This window comes from Oryctolagus cuniculus, chromosome X (assembly GCF_964237555.1).
Source record: "Oryctolagus cuniculus chromosome X, mOryCun1.1, whole genome shotgun sequence".
In the NCBI taxonomy this organism is placed as follows: domain Eukaryota; kingdom Metazoa; phylum Chordata; class Mammalia; order Lagomorpha; family Leporidae; genus Oryctolagus; species Oryctolagus cuniculus.
The window spans coordinates 50734156-50746887 of record NC_091453.1 but is presented as its reverse complement, the minus strand read 5'-3'; the positions used below and the strand labels follow the sequence as shown (position 1 = coordinate 50746887).

At 47.6% G+C, this 12732-nt stretch overlaps 1 protein-coding gene across 4 annotated transcripts in view; it reads left to right on the top strand.

The window, feature by feature from the left end:
• The window catches only part of SLC7A3 (solute carrier family 7 member 3), a 123630-nt gene extending 116817 nt beyond the window's left edge, over positions 1–6813 (top strand). The window contains exons 1-12 of one of the 4 annotated variants that reach the window (XM_051827175.2): positions 13–174; positions 1128–1551; positions 1841–1999; positions 2220–2397; positions 2612–2724; positions 2850–3072; positions 3305–3444; positions 3555–3657; positions 5343–5506; positions 5689–5855; positions 6200–6308; positions 6433–6813. In XM_051827175.2, coding sequence (XP_051683135.1) covers positions 1182–1551; positions 1841–1999; positions 2220–2397; positions 2612–2724; positions 2850–3072; positions 3305–3444; positions 3555–3657; positions 5343–5506; positions 5689–5855; positions 6200–6308; positions 6433–6557 — 1851 coding nt within the window. In that variant the 5' untranslated portion in view covers positions 13–174; positions 1128–1181 and the 3' untranslated portion in view covers positions 6558–6813. Of the gene's footprint in view, positions 1–12; positions 175–586; positions 609–1127; positions 1552–1840; positions 2000–2219; positions 2398–2611; positions 2725–2849; positions 3073–3304; positions 3445–3554; positions 3658–5342; positions 5507–5688; positions 5856–6199; positions 6309–6432 lie in introns of those variants that run through there. The other 3 variants (XM_051827174.2, XM_070066651.1, XM_070066653.1) reach the window with 3 other exon arrangements.
• The last annotated feature ends 5919 nt before the right edge of the window (positions 6814–12732 follow it).

Genomic DNA, 12732 nt, shown 5'->3' with positions numbered 1-12732 from the left:
TACCGGCCCCGCCTCTGGGTGTATATAAGGGGCCGCTTGGCGCGCAACGACCCTAAGCAGCAGCTTTGAAGCTAGAATCACCCAACTAGGCAGCCCCAACCCAACTCGGCTGAACTCAGCCTACCCGAACCCGATCCGAGACTCTCCGCTCCCTGGGCTTGCACCGGCTCTCTGGTAAGCCTTTGGGGCCGACACGTGTGTCGGAGGGGGGCCTGTGAGGGTCCGGGCATACCTAGGATTCTGTGGCAACCATGGCATGCAGTTGCATCAACGCGGCCGTGACCTGTTGCTGCCGAGACCCCGACCCCGGGAACCAAGAGCTCCCGTCTCCACTCCAGCCCCCGAGTGTTTCTAGATGGGGGCATAAAATCCTGGGAGCTGAGTCTGGGAGCATCGGGCGGAACCTCTTCTTCTAGGTGGAGAGGAGGGTGCGGGCGATCTCAGGCTGCCCTGGGGGCCCTCTCAGGGCGCGTCTCCAAATCTTTAGATGTCGAAGCCCCGCCTCTCTGTTGATGCTTGCAGGTCTGGCTAGCAGGGCGGGAGGAAGTAGGGGAACATTTGCTTACTCCTCTGGACTAGAGCAGCGCCAGGCCAGAGCTGCGGGCTTGGTGAGGAGGGATGGAGTGGAGTCGGTGCTCACTTTGGTTCTGTAGCGGTCAGCCCGCCTGGCCCTCTGGGCGGTCCGGGGCTGTGGCTGTTGGCTGTCCTTGGGGAGAGCACTGCGTAGGGCCAGTGGACACTGGATGTGGGAAGGGGGTCCTCCCTAGAGTTCCTAGCCTGCTCCGAGTTGAGTTCTGTTTAACTCCCGAGGATCTCAGGTGAAGGAGCAGACATGCTAGGTCTCAGGAGTCCTTGGTTGGGGTCTAGGATAAACCCTATTAAGTTACAGCCAATCCGCTGTGTGTGTGTGGGGGGGTGTGGTTTCCAATTGCCTTTGCGAAAATTGGTCCTTCTCAAACCCGTGTGAGACTGATTCCTACTTGGCATATGAAACGTCTGAGGTTAGAGGTAAAGTGGCCTTTATCCCTTCAGGATGGCCGCTGGCTGTTACCCCAGAGCTCCTAGACTTGGCAGAGTGGGTTTTGTAATTCACTTTGAGAGTTGAAGGCTAATGAGCCCTATTGAAGGGCTTTTGTCTTGTTTTTCACCAGATCCTAGCATCCTCTTCAATTCCAGCTAGAATGCTGTGGCAGGCACTTCGCAGATTTGGTCAAAAGCTGGTACGCAGACGTACGCTGGAGCCAGGCATGGCAGAGACTCGCCTTGCCAGATGCCTGAGCACTGTGGATTTAGTGGCCCTAGGTGTGGGCAGCACATTGGGTGCAGGCGTGTATGTGCTGGCTGGTGAGGTGGCCAAAGATAAAGCAGGACCCTCCATTGTGATCTGCTTTTTGGTGGCTGCTCTGTCTTCTGTGTTGGCTGGGCTGTGCTATGCGGAGTTTGGTGCCCGGGTGCCCCGTTCTGGTTCTGCATATCTCTACAGCTATGTCACTGTGGGTGAGCTCTGGGCCTTCACCACTGGCTGGAACCTCATCCTCTCCTATGTCATCGGTGAGATGGTGGGGCAGGGAGGGAGCTGCACAGCCAGCGAATGGGCCCTGGGCCAACAAATGGGAGGGGGCGGGGGATGTGATGAAGCAGAAATGCTCTTTATTATTTACAGGACCTCAATACTTTTGAACCTTGTGCATGTGTTGGGGGTCTGGGAGGGTTGAAGGCATGGAGCAATTGTTCATTCTTACTCACCTCTGTCCTGGTTTCCTTAGAGAGTAGGGATTGGTGTGAGACTGCTCTAGGAAAGGCAGGGAACTTGACCCAGTGTTTCTCTCTGCTCCACCAGGTACAGCCAGTGTGGCCCGGGCCTGGAGCTCTGCTTTTGACAACCTGATTGGGAATCACATCTCCGAGACTCTGAAGGGGACCATCTCACTGCATGTGCCCCATGTCCTTGCAGAGTACCCAGACTTCTTTGCTATGGGACTTGTGTTGCTGCTCACTGGTGAGGCGAGGGGCAAGGTCTAGTGCAGGGGATGGGGATTGATCATTACTGCCAGGGATGACGATGGGGCTTGGGCCTGAGAAGGGCTTGATGGAGAAGATAATAGCGGGGAAGAAGGGAAGCTGGGGAGGATGGTTTGCCCCATATCTCAGGGAGGCAAGCAGAGAAACAGAGCTCGCCCTTAGAGCTTCTTAGGGTCCTACCTGTGTTTCTCCAACAGGATTGCTGGCTCTGGGGGCGAGTGAGTCGGCTCTGGTAACCAAAGTGTTCACGGCGGTGAACCTTTTGGTTCTCGGATTTGTCATCATCTCTGGCTTCATCAAGGGGGATGTGCACAACTGGAAGCTCTCGGAAGAGAATTATGAGTTGGCCAGGACTGGACTCAATGACACCTCTAGGTTAGAGAGTCACCCTTGGTAGGGGGGGAGGGTTGCAGAGCTGGGCGCATGATGGGGGGTGGTGGTGGGGATTCTTGCTGAAGGACTGGGCATGGGGATGGGGAAGAATGCCAGGCTGGGCCTTAAAGACCTAGCTAAGTAGTTTGACATTAGACAAGAGGTGCAGGGCTGGCCCAGCACACCCTTACCTTCTCCATTCCTTCTTCCACTCTAGCTTGGGCCCTCTGGGCTCTGGAGGATTCGTGCCTTTCGGCCTCCAGGGGATCCTCCGTGGCGCAGCTACCTGTTTCTATGCATTTGTTGGTTTCGACTGTATTGCTACCACCGGTAACACAGGCATTTCATTGTGTCTGGGCCTTGGGCACAGTGTGTGCTCGGGCTGCATGCAGATTGGGGGCGGTAGAGGAGCGAGCTTGCTTGCCTGATGCAGAACTTTGTGCCCCTCCCTGTAGGGGAAGAGGCCAAGAATCCACAGAGTTCCATCCCCATGGGCATTGTGATCTCACTGTTGGTCTGCTTTTTGGCGTATTTTGGTGTCTCTTCGGCACTCACCCTCATGATGCCTTACTACCTGCTGCAGCCTGAGAGCCCTTTGCCTGAGGCATTTCTCCATATCGGATGGGCCCCTGCCCGCTACGTTGTGGCTGTCGGCTCCCTCTGTGCTCTTTCTACCAGGTCAGCATCAAATGTTGGTTTGCCTCTGCTGTCAGGAGTCTTGGGTTCTAGTGTTCAGTGGCAGAACCTACCCCCGCTGCAAAGGGCTGTACGGGATGGGGGAGGCAGAGATGCCTTGCAAAGGGCTGGCTGTACCTGGGGTGGGGGTGGGAGGCAGAGAGGCCTTAAACCCACAGGCTGGGGGAGGAGGCTCCCAGTCATCTCATGCCACTCTGGGCAATCTCTTCTCCAGCCTCTTGGGCTCTATGTTCCCCATGCCTCGGGTGATCTACGCAATGGCAGAGGATGGCCTTCTGTTCCGTGTCCTTGCCCGCATCCACACCGGCACACACACCCCCATCCTGGCCACAGTGGTCTCTGGCGTGATTGCAGGTGAAAAATGCTCTTTTCCCCTTCCCCTAATTGTTTAAGCAACTCCTTCCACTTTGCTATTCCTTGATTTCTATACCTCTTATTTTTTGCTTTCTACCCATCCATTTTAGCATTCATGGCATTCATCTTTAAACTCACGGATCTTGTGGACCTCATGTCAATTGGGACCCTGCTTGCTTACTCCCTGGTAGCTATCTGTGTTCTCATCCTCAGGTGAGATTACCTTTCTCTGCATGTTGTGATTTGTTTTTTTAAGTTTTATTTATTTATTTGAAAGAGTGTGGTGCAGTAGGTTAAAGCCCCAGCCTGAAGTACTGGCATCTCATGTGGGCACCGGTTTGAGTCCCAGCTGCTCCTCTTCTGATCCAGCTCTCTGCTATGGCCTAGGAAAAGCAGTAGAAGATGGTCCAAGTGCTTGAGTCCCTGCACCCATGTGGGAGACCTGGAAGAAGCTCCTGGCTTTGAAACAGCTCTGTTCTGGCCATTGTAGTCATTTGGAGAGTGACCCAGCAGAATGGAAGATCTCTCTCTCTCTCTCTCTGTCTCTACCACTCTCTGCAACTCTATCTTTCAAATAAATAAAATGAATCTTTAAAACAAAGACAGAGAGACATAGAGGTCTTCTATCACTCCCCAAACGGCTGCAATGAGCTGATATAGGCTGAACCCAGGAACTGGAACTCCATCCTTGTCTCCCGTGAGCATGGCAGGCGCCCAAACACTTGGATCATCTTCCATTGCTTTCCCAGACTAGAAGCTGGTTGGAAGTGGAGCAGCCAGGACTTGAACCAGCACCCCAACATGGGATGCTGGCATCACAAATGGTGGCCCAATCTGCTGGTTTACTCCCTAAGTGTCTGCAATGGCCAGAACTGGGCCTGGATGAAGCCTGGAGCTGGGTACCCAATCTAGGTCTCCCATGTGGGTGGTAGGAACCCAACTACTTGAGCCACTGATGCTGCTTCCTAGGGTCTTTGTCAGCAGGAAGCTGGAGTTAAGGAGTAGGAGCCAGGAAACAAAGCCAGGCACTCCAGTGTGGGACACAATGTCTTAATGACTAGGTTAAACGCCCACCCTGGTGTGATTTAGGTTTTTGTTCATGGATTAAGAACAACAGGAATCTGTTAATCTGATGTTTCCATCATCTGGGCTTTCCTTAAATCTAGATACCCCTCCCTATACTTAATGAGCTGCTTGGGAAAAGGTTAAGAGTGGTTAAGAGTTGTTCTTTTTTTTCCCCAAAGAAACCTTTTATTTAAGGAGCACAAATTTCATAAGTACAACTTTAAGAATACAGTGATTCTTCCCACTATACTCACCCTCCCACCCCCATTCCCACCCCACCCCTCCCTCTCCCATTCCCAGTCCCATTCTCCATTAAGATTCTTTTTAATTAACTTTATACACAGAAAACCAACTCTATACTAAAGATTTTTAAAAAATTACACACACACACACACAAACAAACTGTTTGAGAGCTAGTTTTAGTTAACTCTCATAATACAACTCATTGAGGACAGAGGTCCTGCATGGGGAGTAAGTGCACAGTGACTCCTGTTGTTAATTTAACAATTGACACTCTTATGTATGACGTCAGTGATCACCTGAGGCTCTTGACATGAGCTGCCTAGGCTGTAGAAGCCTTTTGAGTCCACAAACTCTGTAAGTATTTAGATAAAGTCATAATCAAAGTGGAAGTTCTCTCCTCCCTTCAGAGAAAAGTACATCCTTCTTTGATGGCCCCTTCTTTCCACTGGGGTCTCATTCACCGAGGTCCTTCATGTAGGTCATTTTTTGCCACAGTGTCTTGGCTTTCCATGCCTGCAATGCTCTCATGGGCATTTCAGCCAGACCAGAAAGGAGTTGTTCTTAATACTGCCTTCTTATCCTTGCCTCAGGTATCAGCCTGACCAGGAGGTGAAGACTGGGGATGAAGAGGAGTTGCAGGAGGAGAAGACGCCTGGAACAGAGAAGCTGACCCTTCAGGGACTGTTTTGCCCAGTCAATTCTATCCCCACCACACTCTCTGGTCAAGTTGTCTATGTTTGTTCCTCGCTGCTTGGTGAGCAGTGGAATTTTTCTCTGGGGGTGGCTCTGAGATCAGCACGATGGGGTGAAAGTATGTGGTACCTGGTTACCAAGAAAGAACTAGAGAGGATGACCTTCCTTTGAAGGGGGTGCTTAATATCTTAGGATGTTGGTCTCAGGAGTTGGTTTTGATGTCTCTCAACTTGACTTTTGAAGCTCTATTGCTGACTCTCCTTTGCCTGGTGTTGGCCCAGTGGCCAGTTCCACTGCTTTCTGGAGACCCAGTGTGGATTGCAGTGGTTGTATTGCTCCTGGTGCTCATTACTGGAATTACTGGGATCATCTGGAGACAGCCACAGAGTTCCACTCCCCTTCACTTTAAGGTAAGTGACCTCTCTCTTTTTCCCCAACAAACCAATCATGGGAGAACAGGCTCCAGAGATCCTGGAGGTCTAGGAGAACTAGATGTCTTAATTGGACATAAAAGGGAAAGTAACAAAGGTACCCAGGCCAAAGACATTTTCTCTGACCCTTTTAAGTTCCTTTCTGGTTCCATTTTCCCAAACTCAGCATATTCTTGGAGCCCCACATGAGGTATGGTAAGTGAGTGTCCAGTGAAATACAGAGTAGGAGTAGAGGTTGGACTCTATTCTGGCCCAAGTAGGATATGGGCCTCTCTGCAGATCACCCTATGATATGTACACAGAAGCCTTTACTTTGTTTTTAGGTGCCTGCTTTGCCTCTCCTCCCACTCATGAGCATGTTTGTGAATGTTTACCTTATGATGCAAATGACAGCTGGAACCTGGGCCCGATTTGGGGTCTGGATGCTGATTGGTAGGTATCCACTTGGAAGACTAAGCCTCTGACATGTCCCATCCCAAATCATTCCCTCTTGAGCTCTTGTCAGAGGCCTAGTAAGTCACTACTTCCCCACCTAACAGCTCTGTTTTTCTACCAGGGTTTGCTATCTATTTCGGCTATGGAATCCGGCACAGCCTGGAAGAGATTAAGAGTGACAAACCCTCATTTAAGTCTAGGGCTAATATTCTAGACCTTGATCTTAGCAGTTCCTGTACCCATTAGATTTGACATCATCACACCTGAATGCTGTCTAGTCCCCCTCACAATAAAGGAGCGTGCTCTTGACCCCAGAGAGGGCTAGCTCTCCCTTGTGATGTTGGTGGGGAATACTAATTGCGCTCTGTATTTATCTTGGAGTAAAGGATGTCTTTGCTCTTTCTTGTCTGCCTTTTTTTACTTGCCAACTTTCAAATGATCTCTGTAGTTGCTTGCTGACTTTTACAAAATTATTATTAAAAGAAAGTTAAAAAAAAAGAAACTGTTTCTTACTCTTTGCTACGGATGATCATGAACATGACTTTGAAGGTAGAGAGCTTCAGAGAAGTGTCCCCCCTCTGGCCACCACAAAAAGATCTGTTGTGCCTGTGTATGCTGATTGGCTACTCGGGGTTTGAGGAGGATGGTGTTAGCAGCCCTCAAATCTAGTTCCACTTAAGGAATGATCTTGAGATGGGTTTTCCCCTTGCTACACTAAAGGTTAGGTACTGGATAAGGAGAGTAACACTTGTCTCTGAGATTTGGGGGTGGACTCTGATCTCAGCACTGGCATTGGTTAAAGCCTACACTGAGACTATTGTCTTCTGTCCCACCCCTTCTAGTTGGACTAGTCCCAGACTCCCGTGACTGTCTGGGCAGCAGAAATTTTGGCTGGAGTGTTTGGCACAGCTGGGAGCAGGGGCAGACGGTAGTGGGGTTTGGTAAAGGACTGTGTATGTATGGATCCTGGTTGCTACAGAAGTAGTAGGGGAACAGACTTCAGAGTGCTGCTTAGACCAAAAACTGTTCATTTATCTATTTACTCAACACACATCTATGAGGCCAGGCCTGGTGCTGGCTGCTAGGGTTATAAACATGAATAAAACATAGTCCCTCCCCCTCAGGGAACTCACAACGTAATAAGGGAGACAAGCAGGTAAGCGTGACAAAACAGTGTGACTTGTGGCAGGGCAGGGTGAAGTGCTTGGTGTTCTGGAAGCACAAAGAAGGACACGCTTGCCCTGAGTCTGGAGTGGGTGCTTATGAAGTGGACTGAGGGGAGGGTTTGATTGTGAACAGTGCAGGAAACCACAGGAGTATGAAAAAGCAGATTTTATCTGGGTCATGGCCTACTGTTGAATGTGGCTGGAGGGTTGTGTGTATGGGGTTGCGATGTATATCAAACTAAGGAATTCGGATTTTACTTTGTAAATGATGTGTGGAGGGAAGAGGTTGGGGGGAGTCAATGAAGGATTTCAAGCAGCAGAGTGGTTGGATTTGTTCCTTTGGTGGTAGCAAGGAACATAGCTTAGAGGAGAGTGGGAGGGAGGAGGGAGCTAGAGCAGGGAGCTAATAGCAACTAATGAATGTTTATTATATGCCTGTTACTCCACATGCAATTTCATTTAGTCCTTTCAATGACCATATGAAGTAGATGTAAGGATCATTATTGCTTTTACAGATGAAGAAATACGCTGTAGTTGACAGGCTCTTGGTGACATAACTTGGAAAAGCCAGGGCCGGAAAGCAAACTCAGTTTTGTCTGACTCTGCAGCCTGTGCTTTTTTACTTTTTTAAGACTTAATTATTTATTTGAAAGGCAGTTACAGGGACCCAAGCACTTGGGCCATCCTCAGCTGCTTTCCCAGGTGCATTGGCAAGGAACCAGATCAGAAGTGAAGCAGCTGGGACATGAACTGGTTGCCCATATACCATGCTGATATCACAGGGAGTGGCTTTACCTGCCATGCCACAATGCCGGCCTCCTCTTACTACTATTTTTTAAAAGGTCTGTCTATTTATTTATTTGAAAAGCAGAGTAACTCCTCTGCTTTTGTCCCAAGACAATTGCTAGTCCCACAAAGCTTCTGTTATTCATTGGATGTCCCCTGTGTTAGTGACTCCTGCTATGGATTGGTCTCCCAATTCATGCAGGACTTCATACCCCAAAGTTATAAGTTAATAGTACCAAGAAGGAGGATAGCATTGTGGTGCAGAGTTTAAGCCACCACATGGGATGCCGGCATCACATGTCAGAGTGATGCTTCAAGTGTTGGCTGCTCTGCTTCCAGACTCGTTGCCTGCTAATGCGCCTGGAAAAGCAGCAGAAGATGGCTCAAGTCCTTGAGTCCCTGCCATCCCCATGGGAGACCCAGATACAATTCCGGACTCCTGACTTCAGTCCGGCTCAGACCTGGCTATTGTGGCCATCTGGGGAATGAGCCAGGAGATACAAGATCTCTTTCTGTTGCTCTCTCTATTACACTGCCTTTCAAATAAATAAATCTTTAAAAAAAAACTAAATCAAGAGAAGAAAACTATCTTTGCAACTGATTGTGTGATTTCATTTATATACAAAGAGCTCTTACAAACCAATGAGAAAAGGATGAACAACCAGACAGAATAAGGAAGTAAAGGATGTAAATGATTATCAGAAAAAGAAAGAAAACACTAAAAAAGTAAAAGAAAAGATAATCAGTCTTATAAGTTAAAGAAATGCAAATTAGGGGCCAGCACTGTGGCATACCATATGGTCTCTGGTTCGATTCCCTCTGCTCCATTTCCAATCCAGCTCTCTGCTAATGCGCCTGGGAAAATAGTGGAAGATGGCCCAGGTGCTTGGGCCTCTGCACCCCTGTGGGAGACCTGGTAGAAGCTCCTGGCTTTGGTATGGTGCAGCTCTGGCTGTTGCCATTTGGAGAGTGAACCAGTAGATGGGAGATCTCTCTCTCTTTCCTCTCTCTCTGTAACTCTGCCTTTCAATTAAAATAAACAAAATAAATAAATATTTAAAAAGAAAGAAATGTAAATTAAAACCATTGTGAGAGTTCAGTTTTTACTTTATAGGCTGGCAAAGCAAAGTTAAACAACTAAGTAACTAGGTATTGGGTAAATTCAGGGTAAACAGGCAGTCTCCTGAATGATGGAGCTATCCATTCTCGCAGCTCTTCTGAAGGGCAATTTGGTGACATAAGAATTAAAAATGTTCCTTCTGATTTGACAATCCTATATATAGGAATTTTTAAAGTTTATAGTAGTTTACAGTAACAATAATAGCATAAAACTTGGAAGCTGGGGCCGGCATTGTGGCGTAGCACAGCATCTCATATAGTCGCCAGTTCAAGTCCTGCCTGGTCCACATCTGATGCAGCTCGCTGCTAATGTGCCTGGGAAAGCAACGGAGGATGGTCCAGATGTTTGGGCCCCTGCACCCATGTGGAAGACCTAGATAGAGTTCCAGGCTCTGGGTTTTGCCCTGGCCCAGCCCTGGTCGTTGTGGCCATTTGGGGAGTGAACTAGAAGATGGAGGATCTCTCGCTCTCTCCCTGTGACTTTGCCTTTCAAATAAATAAATAAACCTTAAAAAAAAACCTTAGAAGTTACTTAATGCACATCAGCAAATAATTAGTTAAATAAGTTATAACTTTAATTCAATAGAATATTAATGCTACCATTAAAAAGTAGATAAATTTGTGTATTCCAAAAGGTGATACTGAAAGATCTCCAAAACTCTCTGCTAAATCAAAACAAAACAAAATGAAACCTTATGGTGCAGAATATTTGTGAAAGAACCAAAGAGAATGCATTTCTCTTTTTTCAAGATTTACTTTTTTTTTACTTTTTTTTATTTATTTGAAAGGCAGAGTTACACACACACACCGAGAAAGAGAGAGATCTTCCATCTGCTGGTTCATATGGGATGCTGGTATTGCAAGCAGTGACTTAAACTGCTATGCCACAACGCCAGGCCCTTAAGATTTATTTGTTTAAAAATGTATTCAAAAGGCAGACTGACAGAGAGAGGAAAGATCAATCTTCTATCTGCTGGTTCACTCCTCAAATGGCCAAAACAGCCATGTCTGGGCCAGGCCAGAGCCAGGAGCCAAGAGCTTCATCTGGGTCTCCCTCATGAGTAGAAGGGACCCATACATTGCCTTCCCAGGTACACTAGCAGGGAAATAGATTGGAAGTGGAGCAGTCAGAACCTGAGTTGGCACTCCCATATGGGATACCAGCATCACAAGCTGCGGCCTAACTTGCTGTGCCATATCGCTGGCCCCCCAAGGATATTTTTCTACATAATTTTTTTTTGCTTAACCTCTGGTTTTTCTTCTGTACTTTCTCTATTTTTTTTCCAGAAACAAACATTAGTTTTTCCATTGATCATAATAGTAAAATATTAGGGGAGCAGTATCATTTAATGGATAAACAGAGGAGGAAGACTCGGTGAAGGAGATGAAGAAGGAATGACCAAAGAGATAGGAGAATGGTATGCAAATCTAGGAAGGAAAGAACTTTTCAGGAACAATTGAATGCTGCCTAGAGAGCCAAGTTAAACAAGGTAAGGACAGAACAAGGTTCATTGATTGTGTCAGCGAGGAGGTAACTGATCATTTCAAGAGTCAGGTGGAGGGGGTGGAAGCCATATTGCAGTGGGTTGAATGAGTGAGAGGACAGTGAGGAACCTGACACTGGGCTGTAGGCCAGCATTTCAGGCAGTAGTTGAAAGGAGTTCAGAGAGGTTTTTTTTTTTTTTTTTAAGCTGGACGACTTTTGGGGAAGATATGCTTAAATAAGATTGTAGGCAAAATTGTGCTGCAGCAGGTTAAGCCGAAGCCTGTGAAACCAGCAGCCCATATCCAAGCACAGGTTCAAGTCTCAGCTGCTCTTCTTCTGACCCAGCTTGCTGCTAATGTGCCTTGGCAAGGTGTGGGTAATGACCCAAGTACTTGCGCTCCTGCCACTCCTGTGGAAGATCGGATGGAATTTCTAGTTTCCATCTAGCTTAGACTTAGCTGTTGCAGCTGTTTGGGGGAGTAAATCCGGGGATGAAAGATCTTTCTCTCTCTCTTGCTCTGCTTTTCACATAAATAAATAAATATTTTAAAAAATAAGATTGCAAAAGAGAAAAAAAAAAAGATTGTTGAAAGAGTCTGCTAAGGCCGGCGCCGTGGCTCACTAGGCTAATCCTCCACCTGCGGCGCCGGCACCCCGGGTTCTAGTCCCGGTTGCTCCTCTTCCAGTCCAGCTCTCTGCTGTGGCCTGGGAAGGCAGTGGAGGATGGCCCAAGTGCTTGGGCCCTGCACCCACATGGGAGACCTGGAGGAAGCACCTGGCTCCTGGCTTCGGATCGGCGCAGTGCACCGGCCATAACAACCATTTGGGGAAGACCTTTCTCTCTGTCTCTGTCTCTCTCTCTCTCTCTCTCACTGTCTAACTGCCTGTCAAAAAAAAAAAAAAGAAAGAAAGAAAAAGAAAGAGTCTGCTAATAAATCCCCACATGATGTTTAAATTAATTGCTTCTGTTTTTTTGTTTTTTTTTTGTTTTGTTTTGTTTTGTTTTTTGACAGGCAGAGTAGAGAGTGAGAGAGAGAGACAGAGAGAAAGGTCTTCCTTTTTTTTTGCCGTTGGTTCACCCTCCAATGGCCACCGTGGCCGGCGTGCTGCGGCCAGCACACCGCGCTGATCCGATGGCAGGAGCCAGGTACTTCTCCTGGTCTCCCGTGGGGTGCAGGGCCCAAGCACTTGGGCCATCCTCCACTGCACTCCCGGGCCACAGCAGAGAGCTGGACTGGAAGAGGGGCAACTGGGATAGAATCCGGCGCCCCGACCGGGACTAGAACCCGGTGTGCCAGCGCCGCAAGGTGGAGGATTAGCCTATTGAGCCACGGCGCCGGCCAAATTAATTGCTTCTGAAGCAGAGTGATTCTGTGATTTTGTTCTTTGATCTTTTTTTATTCAATGCAGTGTTTCCCAGACTTTGGCCATCTATGTATAACCTTCATGCATTTTCCTCTATTTGTATTATTCCTTTACTGTGTATTAAAAAAGTCCTCATTTTTAAAAGCTTAAATGCATTCTTAAAAAAAAAAAACAGAAAACATTTTACCACTATTGTAAATGGGAAACAAAGTGTTTTTCTAGTATACATTGAAATGAATACCCAACTATTAAACAATGGCTGTACAACACCTGAATTCATCACACATACCACACTTTGGACAGATCCATGCAGTTAACACACTGAACAATCTCTGTCAGGCACTCTGCTTGAAGATGGAGTAGAAAATTGCTTTAGCTATGGTCTAGTCTTCAGTTCCTCAAGAAGACCGAGATAAAAGTGACCCCGATAAGTATAAAGTAGGAAATGATAAGTGTTTCGAGCTAGGTATGCATGAGGGATCATGAGAATTCACGTGAG